This window comes from Corythoichthys intestinalis, chromosome 19 (genome assembly GCF_030265065.1).
Source record: "Corythoichthys intestinalis isolate RoL2023-P3 chromosome 19, ASM3026506v1, whole genome shotgun sequence".
NCBI classification, from domain to species: Eukaryota; Metazoa; Chordata; class Actinopteri; order Syngnathiformes; family Syngnathidae; genus Corythoichthys; species Corythoichthys intestinalis.
The window spans coordinates 36894847-36918970 of record NC_080413.1 but is presented as its reverse complement, the minus strand read 5'-3'; the positions used below and the strand labels follow the sequence as shown (position 1 = coordinate 36918970).

General features: G+C 37.8%; 1 protein-coding gene across 1 annotated transcript; it reads left to right on the top strand.

Moving 5' to 3' along the window:
- Positions 1-2492: 2492 nt before the first annotated feature.
- traf3ip2a (TRAF3 interacting protein 2a) lies at positions 2493-21204 on the top strand. The gene is made up of 10 exons (XM_057823152.1): positions 2493-2637; positions 5329-5392; positions 5480-5917; positions 6266-6344; positions 6415-6599; positions 11403-11491; positions 11582-11650; positions 11711-11815; positions 11984-12058; positions 19915-21204. Exons 2-10 carry the CDS (start codon positions 5377-5379, stop codon positions 20059-20061), a joined length of 1203 nt encoding a protein of 400 aa, XP_057679135.1. The 5' UTR covers positions 2493-2637; positions 5329-5376; the 3' UTR covers positions 20062-21204.
- The last annotated feature ends 2920 nt before the right edge of the window (positions 21205-24124 follow it).

Sequence of the window (24124 nt, the reverse complement as noted above, 5' to 3'; positions counted from 1 at the left end):
ATTAAAACGCCTCTTAATGTTTTCGTTTTAATAAAATTTGTAAAATTTTCAATCAAAAAATAAACTAGTAGCCCTATTCTGTCCTCAATGTGTGAGTACACAAATTGACAGATAGCGAACATAAGTTCCAAAAAGAAATCAGACGGTGTGGCAAAGTTGCATGGGCTTTACTGAAGTCATCTCTTTTTGACAGGAGCACGTTTCTTGTATTTTTGTAAAACTGAAAATAACAAGGCAATGTGTCAATAACTTGCATAAATCACAAAATAACATAAAATGTACACACACGTGTCCATTTGAGCAGTAGCACTAGCCAATTAGTTCACAAGCATCTAACAATGTAACTGCATTTCACCATATATGTGAACAAATTCAAATACACATCATCAATAACTATCTAATGCTCATGAATATAAAAACAAAGGAGGAATATAACTCACAAGCGATGCATGTATTAGACACAAACAGTGTGATGGGGCTATGAGAACTGCCACTGAATACTGGATGCGGACGTTAGCTGGTCTGAATAGCACTGTCTATTAGTGTGAGTTCGGGTCGACATATAATCAGTCAGAAAAGCGCGCCGAAACCCAAATAATCAGCTGCACTGAATCGCCAGCAGATGGCGACATTACGCCACATAACATATGCAAGTCACACCCAAGCGCCAGCAGAGGGCGGAAAAACTCCATAAAACACAATTAACAAGTTGGCCTTTCACTGTACTGACATTTAAATCTGTCTGAGCGGGCCTAGTGCGTTAATTGCATCAAATATTTTAACGTGATTAATTTTAAAAATTAATTAACGCCCGTTAACGCGATAATTTTGACAGCCCTAATTAATATATAACAAATTCATATTGTACAATCATTCTTTCTGAGCGACCTAGTGACAAACCCCTCATAGACAGAAACGTCAGTGACTAAGGCAATGCAATGTCAGGATTTGAAAAATTTATGAAAAATATAATAAAAATGATAGTTTTTTTTTTTTTTTTTTAAATAATGATAAACTACACCAAAGCAGCAGATTGTTGAAAACCACCAATATGGTATACAACTAACATGATTAAAGTCCAGAGTGAGCAGGAGCCATCTCATCTAACATTGGCAAATAATGTAACATGCATGCATTAAGTTCCAAAACCTTATACAAGTGTGTCAGAAAGGTGCCAGAACTGTTGGAAAAAAAAAAACACATGTCAAATTCAAGGTGGAAATGACGTTTATTTATTTTTTTAGTCTATCTTCATTCAACAGACTTCTGTTTTCACTAAAGTCACCTTATTGTCATTCAGCTGCTCAAAGCGGGTCTTTTTGTAGATTTTCTTGATTTGGAAAAGAAGGAAATATAACTGTGCCAGTTGAGATGGAGAAGTTTGCTCCAACAGTGTGATGCACTTTTTAGCCAGGAACTGTCAGATGCTCAGGTGTGTGTGTGTATGTACAGTAGGGCAAATAAGTATTTAGTCAACCACCAATTGTGCAAGTTCTCCTACTTGAAAAGATTAGAGAGGCCTGTAATTGTCAGCATGGGTAAACCTCAACCATGAGAGACACGATGTGGAAAAAAAACAAACAGAAAATCACATTGTTTGATTTTTAAAGAATTTATTTCCAAATTACAGTGGAAAGTAAGTATTTGGTCACCTACAAACAAGCAAGATTTCTGGCTGTCATAGAGGTCTAAATTCTTCTAACGAGGTCTAACGAGGCTCCACTCGTTACCTGTATTAATGGCACCTGTTTTAACTCATTTTCGTTATAAAAGACACCTGTCCACAATCTCAGTCAGTCACACTCCAAACTCCACTATGGCCAAGACCAAATAGCTGTCGAAGGACACCAGAGACAAAATTGTAGACCTGCACCAGGCTGGGAAGACTGAATCTGCAATAGGTAAAACGCTTGGTGTAAAGAAATCAACTGTGGGAGCAATTATTAAAAAATGGAAGACATACAAGACCACTGATAATCTCCCTCGATCTGGGGCCCCATGCAAGATCTCACCCCGTGGCGTCAAAATGATAACAAGAACAGTGAGCAAAAATCCCAGAAACACACGGGGGGACCTACTGAATGACCTACAGAGAGCTGGGACCACAGTAACGAAGGCTACTATCAGTAACACAATGCGCCGCCAGGGACTCAAATCCTGCACTGCCAGATGTGTCCCCCTGCCTTTGCTATAGCAAAGCCCCAAGTAATTATTATTCTTAATATTGGATTACTATTTTAATTGCATGTTTGTATATTTATGCAGTATCTGGTCCACTGTAATTCAGAAACACATTTCTAATTGGAAGTTGGATTGACCGTAAAAAAAATAAAAAATAAAAAATTTAAAGAAAAAAAAGAAAGAATGAAACGAAGGAAGAAGGGGGGGGGAAATGTGGTATCTGACTTCTGATTGGCTGTTAAAGCTGAAAGGGGTAGGTAGCTGTAGGAATATTTCCTGCTTGTGTGAGAGAACAGGTTTGTCCTAGGGCTCCAGGCGAAGCACTTCGACAGAAAGGTTTCTCATTCCTCCTGTCCAAATTTGAAGGCTTCATCAAACTGAACTTTATGTTTTGTTTGGAATTCCTTTAAAACTACCTGTCAGGTGTTCCGGGCGCTGGTTTTGACCTTTGTACTGGTGAGCACTTTATGTTGATTCTCGTCTTTCAACCCTGTCCAAAAGGCTCATAATGTTGCATACTTAACAATGGAAAAGTACTGTACTGTATATTCTATTCTGATGATATACTTTGGAAGTGACATTGATTTGACATGTTATTACATTTTTTTTTTTTTACACAACAATATGAATACTTGCACAATGTAATGAGATCCAAAACACAGTCAAATGTTCGCTGATTCTGCTTTTATTAGATAATAAATTTCATTTAATACTGACTGTCAACAGAAATTGATTCAAAATGTTTTTATTGTGTTTTTAGTATTCACTGAAGTAGAACTGCACTTTATCAGACACCATTTCTTATGATTCAGACCAGGGGTCAGCAACCCGTGGCTCTTTCGCACTGCTACAGTGGCTTCCTGGAGTTTTTCAAAAATGTTTGAAAATGGAAAAAGATGGGGGTGGGAAATATATTTTTGTTTTAATATGGTTTCTGTAGGAGGACAAACATGACACACAAAGATTCTTATAATTCATTAATATTGTAATAAAGTTAAACCTTGTATAACAGAGTAGTCACGTGGTGCATCAAGCTCTATAGGTAGCACTGCAGGGAAAATAAACATTTAATCATGAGGGCTCATTGACAACTTAGTCATTTTGATAGTTAGTTAATATTGCTAATATACAGTGAGGAGCAGAAGTATTTGCACCCCTTGTGATTTTGCAAGTTCACCCACTTAGAAAATAGGTCGAGGTCTGAAATTTCAATCATAGATCCATTTCCACTTATAGAGACTTCATCTAAAAAAAAAAAAATCCAGAACTCACATTGAATGTTTTTTTTTCAATAATTTGTTTGTAATTTACTGGGGTTCATAAGTATTTGTACCCCTGAGAAAATCAGTGCTAATATTTAGTGCAGAAACCTTTGTTTGCAATTACAGAGGTCAGAAGCTTTCTGTAGTTCTTCACCATGTTTTCACATATGGAAACAGGGATTTTGGTCCATTCCGCCACACAAATCTTCTCTAGATCTAGTTGTATTGAATTCCGTGAGTCGTTGTGTATGGACCACGGACAACCTCAACACCATGGACACCACCGGCAGCATCAAATTCTCCCATGAAGAAGAAATAGATCAATCCATAGCCTTTCTGGACATAAACATACACCACACAGACAACGGCGACATCCAAATAAAAGTACACAGGAAATCCACACACACTGACCAATACCTTCTATGGACATCGGAACACCCCACTATCCACAAACTGTCAGTAGTCAGAACACTACATGAACGCATGGCAATAATAACAGACCCGGAAGACAAAACACAGGAAGAAAAACATATACAACAGGCATTAAAAAGGTGTCAGTATCCACAGTGGGCAATAGAAAAAGGTGCAGGACAGGTCAAAAACAAGAACAACACAACACAAAGGCGGAGGAAAAAACAAACAAAACAAGAACACAGAGATATGGTGGTGTTGCCATACGTGAGGGGAGTCACGGAACGTATCCAAAGGGTCATGAAAAAAATACAACATAAGCATACCGGTCAAACCACACACGACACTACGCCAGATATTGGTCCACCCAAAGGACAAAATCCATCCAGAAAACAAATGCAACTCAATACATGAAATTCAATACAAATCATGCAATAAATCATACATCGGGGAGACAGGGAGGATCTTCATTACAAGAAAAACAGAACACAAGAAGGAATGTGAATAGGAGACAACAATAAGACAAACAAGGGCAATAAAAGAACAATCACAACAAGAACATCACAAATCAGCCATCACCGATCACTGCAAAAGGGAAAACCACATCATGGACTGGGAAAAGGCCAGAGTCATCCGCACCGAAGAAAACAAACATCAGCGCTGGATCAGGGAGGCCACTGAGATCCGCAAGCGGGGCCCGAGGACCATCAACAGGGACAAGGGGGCGTACATGCTCTCTACATCTACATCTTGGAAGAGTGAATGGGCAGCAGAGGTCGTGACTCGCCTGTCATTCAGCCCTTTCCGTTTTCTAACATTTGCTGCAACCGTTGATTTATTATCACCACCAGCTGCTTTCCAATTGTCCCATCGCCTTTTCTAGCTTTGTAGACCTCAAAATCTTTTCTCTCTGGTGTCTTTCGAAAGCTCTCTTGTCTTGCCCATGATGGCAGTTGGTTTATGACTGACTATGGGGTGCAAAGGTAACAATGAAGAGCTCAAACGGGTGGTTTTTAAGGTAGACTGACAACTCTTTGAGTGTCATACTTATTGCTGATTCTCAGGGGTGCAAGTGCAGGGGTTAATAAGTATTTTATTAACCTCAGTAAATTACAAATAAGTTATTGAGGATTTATTTTTTTTAGATTATGTCTATATAAGTGGAAATGCATCTATGATTGAAATTTTAGACCTCTACCTGTTTTGTAAGTGGGTGAACTTGCAAAATCACAAGGGGTGCATACTTCTGCTCCTCACTCTAGATACTGTAAATACAGGATGTGTTGCCTTCATTATAAGGCTTTTAAATTTTTGCGGCTCCAGACATATTTGTTTTTTGGTCCAATATGGCTCTTTCAGTATTTTGGGTTGCCGACCCCTGATTCAGACCTTCCAATGCATCTGTTATACACTCACCATAATGAATAAAACATACTATTGCTCAGGTCAATCAATGTATATTTTTTATTCATAGGTTTTGTTTGAATTCCTGCAGTCTACATTTGCTTAGATTATAACAGTAATGGACTTTTCAAATGGTAAGGAACAGACTTTTACTACTAAACAGTCATCACATTGTTCACATAGTTATTTGAAATGTCTTTATTTTACTGATGCTACTTCAGGATTCTGCCCTCATCAAAGTGTTCCTGTCGAGGTGGACGAGAACATGACACCCTCCAGTCCAGGTTTGGACTGGCCCCCTAATTGCCAGCAATGCAGTGGACCGGGGAACAGCAGAATCTGGGATCAAACTGGGGACATGAACATCCATGTCAACCGGGAGAGACTACTTCAGCGTTATTTTCAAAGTGTATCCAAAATAAGTCCTCCTCCCTCCGACCCGTTCTTCAATCCACAGAATACAGACATCCAGGGTGCCTATGTTTGGCTTCCAAGACAAGAAGGGAATCACCATAGTAGTTTTAATAAACGTCAAAACTCCTCTGAGAGTTCAGTTAATGAGGCAGATGGCTTGGAGCAGCCACTTCCACTCATATCTGACACCAACGCCGGCTACTACGTTCCACCACGCTACCCAGCAGCACATGCACCTGGCCACTGTAAGTATGGAGGACAGATTTGGTGAAGTGTCAGGTCAATTCACATTTTTTTTGTATCTGATTCATGCTGTATGAACAGTCTAATTCTAATATGAAAACCTATAAATGTTTGGGTGGTTTTTGTTAAAGCAGACACTGTATTTTTATCTGTGTGATTTTGACAAATATCAGATCACATTTGATGGTGATTTTATGCAGAACTGTGAGAAATTCCAAAAGGTTCAGATACTTTTTCATTCCACAGTATATCGAGAACCATGAATTGTTACACCCCTATCGTTCGTCAGCCGTATCAATTTAAAATAGTTGAGGGTTTGAGTGATTGTCTACCATTTTGTGTCCCTGCAGGCTTCCATCCAATGAAGGAGAGTTGTCTTAAACACTGTGCGTGTCCACATCAGAGAGTACCACCCTACCAGCGGGCATGGTATTAAGCCTTACTCATCCCTGTAATATTTAACTCTCACCTCTCATTTGTGAATTATTTCTTTTTGCAGGAACCATCCCGGAAATAATATGCATTGTAAAGATGTTTCAAATGCCATTAATACCCCTCAACCACAAGCTGGGGTGGCTCCGAGGGATGTCATCTGTGAGGTCAGTTTAGGTTACCCAATTCAGGCAAATCCAGGAACAGGTACTAGAGAGACAAGGAAGACTATCACTTTACCTGAAGAATACCGTAAGTCACGGATACAATAAAAAATACATACACACGCACACACATATACAGTGGGGCAAATAAGAATTTAGTCAACCACTAATTGTGCAAGTTCTCCCACTTGAAAATATTAGAGAGGCCTGTAATTGTCAACATTGGTAAACCTCAACCATGAGAGACAGAATGTGGAAAAAAAACAGAAAATCACAATGTTTGATTTTTAAAGAATTTATTTGCAAATCATGATGGAAAATAAGTATTTGGTCAATACCAAAAGTTCATCTCAATACTTTGTTACGTACCCTTTGTTGGCAATAACGGAGGCCAAATGTTTTCTGTAACTCTTCACAAGCTTTTCACACACTGTTGCTGGTATTTTGGCCCATTCCTCCATGCAGATCTCCTCTAGAGCAGTGATGTTTTGGGGCTGTCGTTGGGCAACACGGACTTTCAACTCCCTCCACAGATTTTCCATGGGGTTGAGATCTGGAGACTGGCTAGGCCACTCCAGGACCTTTAAATGCTTCTTACGAAGCCACTTCTTTTTTGCCCTGGCTGTGTGTTTGGGATCATTGTCATGCTGAAAGAACCAGCCACGTCTCATCTTCGATGCGCTTGCAGATGGAAGGAGATTTTCACTCAAAATCTCTCGGTACCATTCCATTCATTCTTTCCTTTACACAGATCAGTCGTCCGGGTCCCTTTGCAGAAAAACAGCCCCAAAGCATGATGTTTCCACCCCCATGCTTCATAGTGGGTATGGTGCAATTCAGTATTCTTTCTCCTCCAAACACGAGAACCTGTGTTTCTACCAAAAATTATACCTATATATAATAATACCTATTTTGGATTCATCTGACAATAACACATTCTCCCAGTTCTCTTCTGGATCATCCAAATGCTCTCTAGCGAACCGCAGACGGGCCTGGACGTGTGCTTTTTCAGGAGGGGGACACGTCTAGCAGTGCAGGATTTGAGTCCCTGGCGGCGCATTGTGTTACTGATAGTAGCCTTTGTTACTGTGGTCCCAGCTCTCTGTAGGTCATTCACTAGATCCCCCCGTGTGGTTCTGGGATTTTTGCTCACCGTTCTTGTTATCATTTTGACGCCACGGAGTGAGGAGGGAGTTGAGAGTCCGTGTTGCCCAACGACAGCCCCAAAACATCACTGCTCTAGAGGAGCTCTGCATGGAGGAATGGGCCAAAATACCAGCAACAGTGTGTGAAAAGCTTGTGAAGAGTTATAGAAAATGTTTGGCCTCCGTTATTGCCAACAAAGGGTACATAACAAAGTATTGAGATGAACTTTTGGTATTGACCAAATACTTATTTTCCACCATGATTTGCAAATAAATTCTTTAAAAATCAAACAATGTGATTTTCTGTTTTTTTCCACATTCTGCCTCTCATGGTTGAGGTTTACACATGTTGACAATTACAGGCCTCTCTAATATTTTCAAGTCAGAGAACTTGCACAATTGGTGGTTGACTAAATACTTATTTGCCCCACTGTATGTGCTCAAGTCAAAGTTCTTCTTTCACTCCAATTGGTAATTGTCAACGTAAAATGTATTTTAATCATATAATCATATAAGTCACAACTAAATACTTATTTGCCCCACTGTACCTGTAATTTTCGAACTATAAGCCGGCACTTTTTCCCTCATTTTGAATCCTGCGGCTTATAGTCCAGTGCGGCTTATTTGTTGATTTATTTGGGTAAACAGGGAACATTTAAGACTGTCATCAGACTGTCATAATTATGACATGACTCTGTCATGGGCATTAATGAATGCTTGTGACAGATGTCAAAAAAGTGTCATCCGGCCAAGTTTTTCACTACCTCCATTTATGTCCAGCTCGGATCTTTTACATCCATTCAAAAGTGAGGTATTTTGTCAGATTACACTAAATGACATCAGTCATAAGCATTCATTAATGCTCATGCGTCACGTCGTAATTATAACGGTCTGATGGCAGTCTTTTGACGCCACCGTGAAATAAAGTGTTTCCGGTTAATATCTTTTGAAAAAAACCTACCTTTTTAAAAAAGCTTACCCTGGCTAATTTTATCCATCTTATTTTATCTGATTTCTAACCAATTTTATCTATGTTTCTGTCTATTTTTGCTTTTACTCTTTTATTCTTAAGTCTTTTTATTTTATTACATGGCAATGTGCACTTTGAGATTTGTTTTTCAAATGTAAAGTGCGTTATAAATAAAATGTATTATTATTATTATCTTTTGGTGTAAATATCCCATAATACAGTGAGGACAGCTGTGGCTTATAGTACTGAACAAATGCCTTTTTTGTGTCAAATTTGGTGGGTCGCGCCTTATAGTCAGATGCGCCTTGTATTCCGAAAAATACAGTGTATATATACTCAGAAAATTACAATATCCGGAAAATGTTCTTTTAAAAATGTAAAAAATCGTAATTAGCAAAGTTAAAGGAACTTTGTACGTCTATACACATACATACAGTACTACCGCAAAAATTAGAATATCAACTAAAAATTGTTTTATTTTGGCAATTTAACATAAAAGATGAAAATGACAAATTTTATTGCGCCATTACACGTACAATGATGTATCTCGCATCCTTGTTGTTGGAGCTGATTAAGATTTTTAGCCTAATAAAACAACATCCTTTTCAGGATATTCACATTTTTTGATTACATAGTACTACATATATAATCTTATTATAATATACATATATAAATATATAGTTTATATATTACGGGTGTAACAGTCCACACAAGTCATGGTTTGGTACATTCCTCATTACGGGGGTCACGGTTCGGTACTGGTTCGGTACAACAGGGAAAACAATTTGAACATTTGAAATTTTAAGTTTGTTCTGTTGGCTTAAACTAAAAAGCATCTCTTATTAAATTGCAAAATACAGTGCTGGCCAAAAGTATTTGCACCCCTGCAATTCTGTCAGATAATGCTCAATTTCTCCCAGAAAATGATTGAAATTACAAATGCTTTGGTAGTAATATATTCATTGATTTTGCTTGCAATGGGAAAAAAAATTAAATCATTATCATTTTACACAAAACTCCAAAAATGGGCTGGAAAAAAGTATTGGAACCCTTTGAAAAATCATGTAATGCTTCTCTAATTTGAGTAATTAACAGCACCTGTTTCTTACCTGTGGCACCTAACAGGTGGTGGCAATAACGAAATCACACTTTCAGCCAGTTAAAATGGATTAAAGTTGACTCAACCTCTGTCCTTGTGTGTACCACATTGAGCATGGAGAAAAGAAAGAAGACCAAAGACCTGTCTGAGGACTTGAGAAGCAAAATTGTGAGGAAGCTTGGGCAATCTCAAGGCTTCAAGTCCATCTCCAAAGACCTGAATGGTTCAGTGTCTACCGTGTGCAGTGTGATCAATAAGTGTAAAGCCCATGACATTGTGGCCAACCTCCCTGGATGTGGATGGAAAAGAAAAATTGATGAGAGATTTCAACGAAAGATGTGCGGATGGTGGATAAAGAACCTCGACTAACATCCAAACAAGTTAAAGCTGTTCTGCAGTCCGAGGGTACAACAGTGTCAACCAATGAAAAAGGACTCTATGGTACGATACCCAGGAAGACCCCACTTCTAACCCAGAGACATAAAAATACCAGGCTGGAGTTTGCTAAAACTTACCTGAGAAAGCCAAAAATGTTTTGGAAGAATGTTCTCTGGTTAGATGAGACAAAAGTAGAGCTTTTTAGGAAAAGGCATCAACATAGAGTTTACAGGGGGGGGAAAAACGAGGCCTTCAAAGAAAAGAACACGGTCCCCACAGTCAAACATGGCGGAGGTTCCCTGATGTTTTGGGGTTGCTTTGCTGCCTCTAGCACTGGACTGCTTGACCGTGTGCATGGCATTATGACGTCTGAAGACTACCAACAAATTTTGCAGCATAATGTAGGGCACAGTGTGAGAAAGATGGGTCTCCTTCAGAGGTCATGGGGCTTCCAGCAGGACAATGACCCAAAACACACTTCAAAAAGCATTAGAAAATGGTTTGAGGGAAAGTACTGGAGACTTCTAAAGTGGCCAGCAATGAGTCCAGACCTGAATCCCATTGAACACCTGTGGAGACATTTGAAAACGGCAGTTTGGAGAAGGCACCATTCAAATCTCAGAGACTGGAGCAGTTGACCAAAGCAGAATGGTCTAAAATTCCAGCAGAGCATTGTAAGAAACTCATTGATGGATACCAGAAGCGGCTGTTCGCAGTTATTTTGTCTAAAGGTTGTGCTACCAAGTATTAGGCGGAGGGTGCCAATACTTTTGTCTGGCCCATTTTTGGAGTTTTGTGTAAAATGATTCATTGAATCATTTTTTTCATTCTCTTTTTTATTTTGTCATTGCAAATAAAATAAAAGAAGACATTACTCCCAAAGCATTTGTAATTGCAATCATTTTCTGGGAGAAATTGAGCATTATTTGACAGAATTGCAGGGGTGCCAATACTTTTGGCCAGCAGTGTACTTGCTCATTTGTATAGAAACAATATAAATTTCTCCTCCGGAGAAAGAACCTTTTCCGATTGATTCCATCAAAGACAGGTGCGAAACCTGGGTTGGTTTACAATATGATAAAATGATTCTTTCCTGTCTTTTTGTTCTCAGTTAATTCTATATTTTGTTCCATGTTTTAGTTATTATTCGTATTATTGCTTTCTTTTGCTCCTGAATTGTGTGTCGTCATCTGTTAATTTAAGAGAATAGTAATATACTGTATGGATTAGTTCTGGGTCTAACCAACCTTTCATGTCTGGCTAAATGAGAATGCAGTTGTGTCTTTTTTGTAATTGCAGGGAATGTTTTCATCACGTATTCAGTGGACGCAGCTGATGAAATGACTGTCTTCACCAAATTTCTAATAAGTCAGGGCTTCAAACCAGCAGTAGGCACCACTATTTCTTTACAATCTTCTCTTCTCAAACATTACCAGTACCATTAACACCCCAGGCCCACTACGTGTATTTGTTTCTAGATTGACATATTTGACAATGCGACCAGACGAATGGGCATCACCAGATGGATGGACAGATTTTTGAATGATGTAAGTCTAACATTTTGTACAGTAGACACTAAAAGGGGTCATGAACTGATAATTTTGCAGAAATCCGTCCTCATCATTGTGGCAATCAGCCCCAAGTACAAGGAAGATGTCGAAGGGGATGGTGATGACGAGCATGGGCTGCACACCAAGTACATCCACAACCAGGTGACATATTGTGATGCAGCACCATAATATACACTTAATTAATGAGCAATGTAGTTTTGATTGTTTGAACAAGAATAGCTAGGCTGTGTCTTAACTACACAAAGACAATAAATGTGTGATGTGAATTAATTTCAAAATGACAATCCTTTTATGTTTTTTTCCCTCCAGATTCAAAATGAATTCATCCAACAAGGCTGTCTGAACTTCAGACTGATACCGGTCTTGTTCTCCAATGCGACTAAGGTGAGTAAAACATTACAATTTTATAGTTCCATCACTGACATTTCAAATAACTTTATGTATTTTTTTAGGGCTGTCAAACAATTAAAATTTTTAATCGAGTTAATCACAGCTTAAAAATGAATTAATCGTAATTAATCGCAATGCAAACCACGTATAAAATATGCCATATTTTTCTGTAAATGATTGTTGGAATGGAAAGATAAGACACAAGATGGATACATACATTCAACATACTGTACATAAGTACTGTATTTGTTAATTATAACAATAAATCAACAAGATGGCATTAACTTTAACATTCTGTTAAAGCGATCCATGGATAGAAAGACTTTTAGTTCTTAAAAGATATATGTTAGTACAAGTTATAGAAATTTTTTATTAAAACCCCGCTTAATGTTTTCGTTTTAACAAAATTTGTAAAATTTTCAATCAAAAAATAAACTAGTAGCTCGCCATTGTTGGTGTCAATAATTACGCAATGCTCACGGTGCTTAAACCCATAAAATCAGTCGCACCAAAGCGCCAGCAGAGGGATACAAAAAACACAAGTAACAAGTGGACATGACACTGTGCTGTCATTTTAATCTGTTTGAGCGGGGCATGTGCGTTAATTGCGTCAAATATTTTAACGTGATTAACTAAAAAAAATTAATTACCGCCCGTTAACGCGATAATTTTGACAGCCCTAATATATATATATATATATATATGTATGTATTTTTTAGGGCTGTCAAACGGTTAAAATTAAAAACTTTAATTGAGTTAATTACAGTTTAAAAATTAATTAATCGTAATTAATCGCAGTTCCAACCATCTATAAAATATGCCATATTTTTCTGTAAATTATTGTTGGAATGGAAAGATAAGACACAAGATGGATATATACATTCAACATACGGTACATAAGTACTGTATTTGTTTAATATAACAATAAATCAACAATATGGCATTAACATTATTAACATTCTCTTAAAGCGATCCATGGATAGAAAGACTTGTAGTTCTTAAAAGATAAATGTTAGTACAAGTTACAGAAATTTTATATTAAAACCCCTCTTAATGTTTTCGTTTTATTAAAATTTGTAAAATTTTCAATCAGAAAAATAAACTAGTAGCTCACAATTGTTGATGTCAATAATTACACCATGCTCACTCATGGTACTAACCCATAAAATCAGTTGGACCCAAGCACCAGCAGAGAGAGCCAAACACCAAAAAACAAGTAACAAGCGTACATTACTCTGTACTGTCATTTTAGTCTGTTTGAGCAGGGCACGTGCATTAATTGCGTCAAATATTTTAACGTGATTAATTTTAAAAAATTAATTACCGCCCGTTAACGCGATAATTTTGACAGCCCTAGTATTTTTGTTTTGTTGATTCCCAATATCTGCAGAACAGCAGTAAGTATAAACCATTAATACAGTGATCCCTCGATACTTCACGCTTCAAATTTCGCACCCTCATTCCATCGCGGATTTTTTTTTTCAATTAAAAAAAAAAATATATATATATATATATATAGACGGTATTAAAATGTTAAGATGTATTCAGGTACCGTATTGGCCCGAATATAAGACGGCCCTGATTATAAGACGACCCCCCTCTTTTTCAAGACTCAAGTTTGAAAAAAGACTTTTTCAACACCAAATTCATTTTTATACAGAAAATAATTACAGTACATCTGAAACAAACAATTATAACAATATATTTGAGAGAAAAAGCATGTTATTTTGCCTCATTCAAATCTTAATATCTGAACATTTAAATATGTAAACTAAAGTGCAATCACATTCGTAAATTAATGGCTTCTGGTTTTTGAAATGTAAATAAACCAATCTATTGTGATAAAACAACAAAATTGCAATAACTGCATTAACTATCAAAGTGAAGTCTAACTGTAACTGTAGTCTTGAAACAAATCTGAATAAGGAAAAACATTGCAATAAAATAATGCAAACTGGTTAAACTAGTAGCTGAGATCTGTCATGACAGAACATCGCTTAAATGATATCTGGCGCCATCTAGCGTCGTTAATGGAGAGAGTAGCTGAGATCTGTCATAAGAGCATCGTTTCAATTATATCTGGCGTCATCTAGCGTCGTGAATGGGTATAATGTCTAGACCGCGAATATAAGATGACCCCCTCTTGCAAAAAACACCATCTTGTATTCGGGTATATATACATGTACAAACCATTGTTTTCTTTCATATACTGTATATCGCATTTATATGCTAATTATAGCATTTGCAGTGCTTAAAAAGCATTTATTAAAATATACAGTACATATACAGGTAGTCTCCGTGTTATGACGTATTCGATTTACGTGATTTCGACTTTACGACACCGGAGTGTTGTCCGCCATTTTGTCTCTAGTGGTTTTTTTTGTTTTTTTTTCGCGTAAACAGAATCTTATTGCACCTCAGAGCATCTTATTTTTTACTTTACTTTATTAATATGACGTTTTCTGTCCTCACTAACGTGAAGTTGTTCATCTTGGCAGACAGCAAACAAGGCAATTGTGGTTTTTGAAGTTTTTTACTTCCTTCACTTTTGAAAATTTGTAAAGCTGAAACACACATATGCAGTGTTGTCAATAACGGCGTGAGAGTATAACGGCGTTACTAACGGCATTATTTTTTTCAGTAGTAAGTAATCTGATTAATTACTTTTTTACTTACTTACTTACTTTTTTAATTCTCATTTTAGCAATGCCGTTACCGTTACTGAGGATGTAAAGGCGTGCGTTACTATCCATTACTACATTAGTTAAATGACGCGGGAAAAGTCTGAGACACACGAACTCACAGAGACGAGAGAGCAGAGTAGGAGTGGGCAGGAGGGAAGGGAGTTGTGACGCCATTGCAAACGCAATGCTAGTTGGCGCCAATAATACCTGACTGTCAGGGTTGTTAATCTTACTTTAAAAAATTAATTAATTACTGTTACAAATTACTTCTCCCAAAACGTAATTGTGTTAGTAACTCAATTACCTGAATGTAAGAGTAATTAGTCACTTGGAAAACTGACTGGTGTTACCTTTCATGTTTTTTTTTACATTCCCCAAAAAAAAAAAAACCATAGTAACCTTTGCTATGTTTGGAAGTCATTTAATGTTGTGAATCAACCGTTAAAGTTGTTAAAATTGCTCCCGTTATTGCATTAGTTCCCTTCTGTTTACTTTCGACATGTGAAAGTTTTAAAACTGTTTTATCATTTAAAGATAGATTCAAGTCAAGATTTTGCAGATTTAGAAGTATTTTACATAAAAAGTTACTTAGGTTCACTATGAAGGTTCTCTACAACAGAGCCTTTCTGAGAAGTCTTCCTGTTTAAGATGGCGGCTGTTTACTAACGCCGGCAAGTCTATTATTTCCCATCTAGGTCTCTATACATGTGCTAACACTGCCGTGTCTGTCATTTCGCATCTAGTTCTATATACATGTGATATCTACTAGTGATGCACGATAATGCATTTTTCAACCGATACCGATAACCGATCATTTCCTCCTCATTCCAACCGATAACCGATAATGTCAAGCCGATAATTCTATTAAAAGATTTATGTAAAATTTTAAAGTATACACAAAAGAAAATATTACTGTGCAAAAATATAATTTATTGCTCTTTTTTTCAACATAAAGTATGAACAAGTCGTCAATTCAAACATCTAAATAATGACAGATTGTCTGACATTGTGTAATGGTAAACCTTTGGCAACAATTACAGAGTAAATACCTAAGTTACACAAAAATGCGTTTAAAAGTAAGCCATTCCTAACATATATAACATTAATCCGCTGCAAAACACACCTCCTTAAAACTAGTCAGTTTTAAGTGTAAATCTATTGGCAATAAGTGAAATTATCTGCGATCGCTTCAAGTGTATTTCTCTCAGATTTCTTGGAAGAAAAATAGCTAGCTGAAAATAATCTTAACAGCCTTGTTTTAAGCAATACTTTATTATACTTAATCCTAAAAAAAAAAAAAAAATTGAAGAAGGAAAGATTTTGAATAATATTTGTGGCTACAGAATATTGATTTAAGAATTTGATTATCTACTGTGACTGTAATTGAGCAGACAAATAAGTTAAATAATTTGAAAAGTGATTGCTAATGTTATATGCTTTGTTGCACACTGTGAAAATGATTACCTCAAAAGAGCGAGATGTCATGTACCCATTCTGCAGCGCTTTGTTTACATTTGCGGCTTTCACGACATTTGCGTTACAGCAGCTAAACTGCTACACGGCAGTACTATTTGGACGGCGTTGGAGCTCGCATCCGCGTGCGTGTTGTTTCGTGCCTGAGTTTTATTAAGCCGAAAATAAAGGCAGCGTTACAAAGTCATCTGACCGCTCGTCATTTCACATTCTGAATGCATTATTGACTGGCTGACTTCGTTTTCTCCATGTTTAAATGATCTTATAACCACTGTGCCGTCATGATAAGCTTGCTTACCGGACATCACTTTTTCATGAAGAATGGTGGTCGTATAAACTGCATTATTTCTTTTATCCAGGGCTTTGGTTCTCGGGTCATTAAGGTAAAAAAAAAAAACACGTGTCTCGTCTCGGCGGCGGCGGCAGCTACATTTGTACCGGATAATCCGCCCGCCCCGGCCGGTTCGCCGCGGCGTATTCGGGTCCTGGCTCTGCTCGCACGCCGTGTGGGAACGATCGAGAAACCGGGGTGTTCGCCGGAGGTCCAGAGGCCGGGGAACCCGGCTCAGCCCGCCCCGCCTATGGCGAGGCGGCGGCGGCCTGCCGGACTGGCCAGAGCGGCGGGCTCCGTCGGAAGACGGCTACTTGCCGACTATCGGTCTCCAGTAGTGCCGGTGTTTAGCCTTAGATGCGAATTTACCACCCGCCTTGGGCTGCATTCCCAAACAGCCCGACTCTGTATCGTCACAAGCCCTGTAGTTTAACTTAGTGTTTACAATAGCTTTAGCATTCCTGCTAGCAGCAGCCTCGTATTTGTTCCAAAATTCTTTATGAAGCATTTTTAAATGTGGTTTTGAATGAGGACGCGTTCTTTCTGCCTCGTGGAACTTATACGGTACATGTTTCGCAGATGGCGAGAGCGTCGTTTTTTTAGTAACAGCCGCCATATTATTCAACTACTTCTTGTCTTGTAACTCCGCTTCCTCAACCCCTCCTCCCTCAGGGGCTTCAGAGAGGGGAGGGGTTGAGGAGGCGGTGTGCTGAATTCTTTGGTTGCGCACATTTGGAGGCAAAATCAAGTATATAATTATCGGATTGCATTATCGGTTGAATTTTTTTATTATCTGGATTATCTGTGTGACGTCATAATTGCCGTTATCGGCCGATACTTATCGGTGACCGATATTATCGTGTATCTTTAATATCTACCATCGTACCGCAGCATCATGTGGGCATAGTTTGGAGGCTATCAGTTACAGTCAGGTTTTATTGGAGCCACCTAGCATCGTGTTTGCAACGGCTTCACAACTTCCTTCCCTCCTCCCCACTCCTGCTCTGCTCTTTCGTCTCCGTGAGTCCGTGGAGAAGTAATTTGTAACAGTAATTAATTACTCTTTTAAAGTAAGATTAACAACACTGACAGTCAGGTATTATTGGAGCCAACTAGCATCGCGTTTGCAACGGCATCCAAACATAGATTACTACGTTTTTTGGGGGGGAATGAAAAAAATATATATAAAAAGGTAACACCAGTTACTATGTCAAGTAACTAATTACTCTTACATTTAGGTAACTGAGTTACTAACGCAATTACTTTTTGGGAGAAGTAATTTGTTACTGTAATGAATTACTTTTTTAAAGTAAGATTAACAACACGGCACATATGTACACTTATGTTCAAAGCGACACTAAATTTAAAAATAAAACACTTTACACAAAACAAATGGTGTTCAAACGTCCATCTAGTCTGATCAATAATTAAATTTAGTAGATTAAATTAGCCTAATTTGCCTAACAAAAGTCCGCTAGCTTAAATGCTATGAATGCTAACGTATTTACAATCCTCTTAGCAAATCGTTCACACATAACTCCACAAACTGTATCTCTAAACATATTTACAAATACATACACAAACATATATTAGTGTAAACAATTTACAGCCTTATGTGGGCCAAACCAAAGCACAACTGTCCTTTATCCATGTCAGATGAGTCTGCTCCTCAGTCATACAAGGCGACAGTGTATCCTCCATCATTAAACAAAATACAAAACTTTGGACTTTTTGGAGAGTTATTTTGAAATTTAGGGGTACTTAAAGGGTTAATTCCGACTTACGCGGAAATTCGGGTTAGGTCGCCAGTGTAGAAATGGAACTCGTTCGGAACCCACGGACTACCTGTACATATAAAGGGTTTTTTCGGTTCGTTTCAGTTATAGTTTTGTTTTATTTTGTTTTTAATTACTGATCTATTTTTGGGGAAAAAGGGAAATAACATTTCTTTTATGTGTCTCTTTTTAATGTTGTTAAATCTGAATAAATACATAGAACACACCCAATTAAAAACAAAAATGTAAATAAACTCCGCCTCTACTTTGCGGATTTTCGATTTTCGTGGGGGGAGGTCCCCATTAACCGCAAAAAATTAGGGATCACTGTATACTAAAATCCAATGTAAATGTAGTATTTAATGACAACAGCCTGGAAAGTTTTTGGATTCTGAACTCTATGCACCACTGTGCTGCTTTCAGCGTGGACTTGAACTACAAGTACAGTGATCCCTCGTTTTACGCGGTTAATGGGGACCAGAACCCACAGCGATAAGGGAAAAACCGCGAAGTAGCGGTTATATTAGCAATTTGGAACATAAGTATAACGTTGAGTTGCAAAAAAAAAATCTAAATAAAATTAAAATAAATGCAGTCCTTTAGGTGAGCCTAAACCCACAGCCACAGGTCAACATAATTACCATCAGAACAAAAGTAATTGAACTATTTTCCATGAACTGCACGTGTGTATGACTCATATCATGTTTACATTATACACACACTCCCTTTCTCAACACAGACAGTTGCCGGAGAGAAAAAAACACGTTTTACCCCCACTAGACACACTAAACATTCTGGAGTTACCTCTCGTTGCTAGTGGGTAGTCGAAGTATTCCCATACCAGAGATTTCGTTTTCTTCGATGGGAGAAAAAGTTCAGCAATCTCCTCCAGCCATCGTGTAGCACAGCTGACTCACTGAAACTAAGCAACAACCGGTGGGAGAGTGTTGAGTCTTGCAGCTGCAAGCGAGGGATTTCTCCATGCATTTTTTAGACTTAAAAAAATAGCTAATACCTTAGGGAGGGTATGACGGAAAATGTTTGCGGTTTTGAAACCTTGACGTTTTCATTCCACGGCATACCTTGAAACAGGTAATCGGCACATGTCTAAATGAAACGTTGGTATGATAATGCAGCTGGATTCTCCATTGCGAAGCACTTATCGGGCAGCCCAAAAAGGAAAGAAGGGGATGTTGTACGCTTCAATATTTTGATCCTGGTTGCAGTACCATTTTTGCACACAAATGTTACATATTGCACCTTTAATTCTGCTCCAAAATTGCCAAGAAAAGCCATCTAAATTAGGTATATTAATTAAAAGTTATCAAATTACTGTGGAAGATCAGAAGATTGATATTAAGAAGATTGATATTAAACAAAAGCAAATTTCGTCCAAGCCTTATACAATTAATTCTACTGAAAGAGTAAAGTCCTCAATGCTGCAGTGTGACTTTTGTTTCGGCCACCAGTGGAATAGCAATGTTTTCTCTTGTCATTCTTGAAGTACATGTACTTAGGAAAAGAAAAAAAAACTGTCCACTGCAATTAACATGAGGATTTGCTCTCCTTGATGTGTTTGTGCCACAGAAACATGTCCCCAGCTGGCTTCAGAACACAAGGATCTACAGGTGGCCTCATGACACGCAGAACCTGCTTTTACGCCTGCTTAGGGAGGAGCGCTACATCATTCCACAGGCAGAGGCATCTCTCACCCTCACAATTTCTCCACTATGAAAAAACTAAACAAAACAATACTGCTTGACAAGAGCCCAAAACAGCCTTCAAGGGGAAATTATATTTTTAAGGACTTTCTAAACTTATGTTACCTTTTTTTTTTTTTTTTTTTTTTTTTTTTTTAAATTCCATGATAAGTTCCATGATAATTCCATTTTTTTAAAGACAATATTGTTAGGATCTGTGTTTTGTTGAGGTTTTTTATTCCTGCTGATCCTTGTGTGGTTGCATTTGTTTCTTGCTTCTGTTATCTGCTTGTTCCTAGTGTTCCAATTGCTGTACAGTGTATAAGAAATGCATATTGAAGACATAAGGAGACAATACCAGGGGGAAAATTCACGATCTGTTGCATGAGTTGTTGTTTTTTTTTAACTGATTCTGTAATTTTTTTAGCGTTGATTTCAAATCTTCCATCAGTTTTTTTTTCTGTATGCTTTAGTTTTCATGCAATCGGCATTTACTTTTAGTATATATACTGTATGTCATGCTGATAGTATTTTATACAAGTTCTTCATATGTTTTCACCCAATATTAATATCTCAATTCTTTTCATATATATATATATATATTTCAGAATTTTTGTCAACATTATCTTATCATCGTTGATTTATTTTCATATATTGGAGCACAGTAAAGTAAACCCTGAGCTAAACACCTAACCCTTGTGACAGATTATCCCTATTTTTGGTCTCTTGTGTCTGCATGTGTCTAAAAGATGGTAAAGCATTAATTATTTTGCTACAATGTGTTACTTTTTAAGTTTAAAAAAATTTTTTTTTTTTTTTAATTTATTTATTTTTTAATAACAGCTACATGACCGTGTGTAACACATGGAAAACAGTGTGCAGTGTCAAGGTGTAACGAATATTATTGACCAGTAGGTGTCAGTATGTCTCAAATAATCAAAACGCCAAAGCACCCAACCGTTAATGGACCAAGAAAAACTGCATGTAATGTTTTTTTTAAATCATTGATTAATCGGATTAATGTCACTTTTTATTTTCAGTTACCTTCAGAATTTAACTTGAAGTTGTTTGAGGCATGCTGTATGGAACAATGAAGACAAAATAGATGACTATTTACTTCAAAAATAATATTTTATTACAGCTTCATGACTTAACTGTAGTCTACAACTATACTGTTTTAATTACAGAAAACTTTTTGTTGTTGTTGTTTTTTTAGTTTTTTTGAGTTTTTAATCAAGATTCTAAGTAGAAAATATAGAATTTCTCAGTATACAAATAAGACAACAGTCCAGTTGATTCAAATCTTTAAAATTAAAAAAATACAAATAAAAAAAGTGCTGCTTGAATGACATTTGTTGTTGGCAAGCAATAAATTGTGTCAATGACCCTTTTGTTTTCTTTAAACAAACTAAACAAAATTAAATAAGGAGGAGGCAGACTAATGAATCAGTTTTCTTTATCAAACAGTTGTTCATAAGTGCGTAGGTTTGCATCGAGACGGCAGGGACAAAATACTACCAACTATTCAGGATGCTCAACTTGTCCCCACTAACTGTTAAGCAAACTTATTTGCGTTATATAATGACTTCAGTTACAGTATACTGGACTGTCTCAGAAAATTAGAATACACAATATTCTAATTTTTTGAGACAGTCCTGTGTATATATACAGGACTGTCTCAGGAAATTAGAATACACAATATTCTAATTTCCTGAGACAGTCAGGAAATTAGAATAGAATAGAAATAGAATGGCGGATGAAGTTCCCAACTCAGATAGTTTGAATCTTTCTCAAGTTATGTGTTGGAAAGCCAGACCGGACTGCAAGCTAACAGTTTGAAAAAATATGACCATTTGATTTAGCACCTCCATTGGGAGAAGAATCAGCATGTCAATCAAAGCATGATGACAAATTTATCTCAAGAAGCCAGCCTGACTGAACTGTTCCCTACACCAGTCAAAAATGATTTGTTCACTTAAGTGTTAAACTTCCTGTGTTTTATCAGAGGCCACTTCCTGTTAACGCCAGGCCTGCCAACGCCAATAAATCCAGGTTTTATAGCGCCACAATTACGTACCATTCGTTTCAGCCTTATCTTCTGAGTCCAACACACTTCAAGATGTGTTTCCAAATAAGGCTATACAATGAAATTCTACCTACATGCCTAACAATTACTTTGCAGGAAACAATAAAATGATGACGTGTTTGTTGATGAACGGTTTGCATTGGTCAATAATTTGTTAAAAAATAACCATGTGGAGACTGATCTATAGTTTCAAAGTATATAAATGTTTTTTGATTAAACATTTTGTTTCGGCCTCACACTAGTGACATACACATACACCACAATGTATGTGCTGCATATATTTAGGCGTAAGCATACAAACAACACCACCAAACACTTCCCTGCCCTGAGTCCCTCCTCTCCAGCATATGCTGGTTTCTGAACGAGCAGGATCAGTAACAAAACACAACAAATCCAGCAGAACCTTGCTGGATTTGTTGTGGTTTGGTACTGGGTTCGCGGGTACAGAAACCAGCACATGCTTGATTTCTTAGCAGGGATGTTTTTTTAAATTTTTTTTTATGTCTACTAATACAGTGATTGGTAGCGTCTATAATAAAGTGTTAGATGCTAAATAATAGATTTTTTTTTTTAAGTCACAAGAAGCACACAGTAGTCAAATAAGTACAATTTTGTGTTAACAGTGAGGAGGATATTTTCTTATAATCATGTATAATTGTAACCGGGTCGGGCAAGGCAAGCCCCTTGGTAACAAATAAAACAGGTCTGGCAAAATTAATGAGGCAGATGTGGTGGCAACAATGAACAATTTATTTTGGTTTGGTGAATTTCTTTTAACAAATCATTAATAAAAAAACACTTTAATTCAAACGTCATAAAAATCAGTGAATATTTGGAAAAATACAAAATCACTGCAAACAACTCAAGTGAAAATACCCCAAATCAAGAAAGGCAAAACAAAGGAAAATTCCAACTAAAGTTATACGCCGAGTTAAATTCTTTAAAACGATTTGATTGGCAAAAATGGAACTTAATTAAACAGAGAAAAAGGGAACTCAATTAAACACTGGGAAAAGGGAACTCAATTAAACAGCAGTTGACAAACTCCTCACTCCCGGTGGCAACTGCTCAGCACAGAAAAATGTTAATACATTCAACACAATTTAGCGCCAGAAATGTAAAAGTACCTCATCCTCGGCCAGCTCCCCTCACAAACTGGTTCTCAGCCGGTCTCAAGTCTTCCTGGACAAACGGCAAACAACCAGGCTCATGCACAGGTGCTGAGCATGAGCTAATTTATAGTGCCTGCTGGAGGAGTGGCAGTCAATTGATCATGATGCATTTGAGACTGAGGAAAATTGGGCACCCCAACTTTCCACCTTGTTACATCCCCCCCCCCCCCAAATAAATCGGTGTCCCACCGATTCGCAAACTACTTACGACCAGGGACGAAAGATGTCACTAACTGAGCTGCTAGTGCGCTGAATCCAAGAGGCCGCAGCCCCATTCCCCTCACTGTGGACGGATACAGGAAGGTGATGAGGATTGGAATGCTTGCCAGCGGTTTTGCGAGTTGATTTTCTTGGGGCAGGACCAGCACTCTCAGATGTGACTCTGGCAACAGGGGGAGTCTGTACGATGGAACGTTCTTGACTAGCAGGCTCTGTGGGTGTGGATGATACACTGGCCGCTTCCCTGACCAACAACAGAGCTCCACCACCCAACTCTTCTTCCTCATCATTATCATCAAGGTCACAGGGGTGATTGACTGATTCGCCATCAGGCCGAACAACCTGGTCCACTTCTGCAGCAGGAAGGACAGGTTTCAGGGCAGTTCGATGTACTTGCTTCACCTGATGGAGCCTGTCTGCTGGGGCAATGGAGTAGACTACACCGCCTGGACCAGGAACCTTCACCACCTTGTAGATGATTGAACTGTAGGCATCTTGAATTTTTCTGCGGCCGACACCTACGTCACGCAGATACACTTGTTGACCTTCCTTTAATGGTTCGCACAGGGGCTTGCTGTCATGCCTGTCCTTCCTCTGCTTGGCTGCAGCCTCCAATCGGT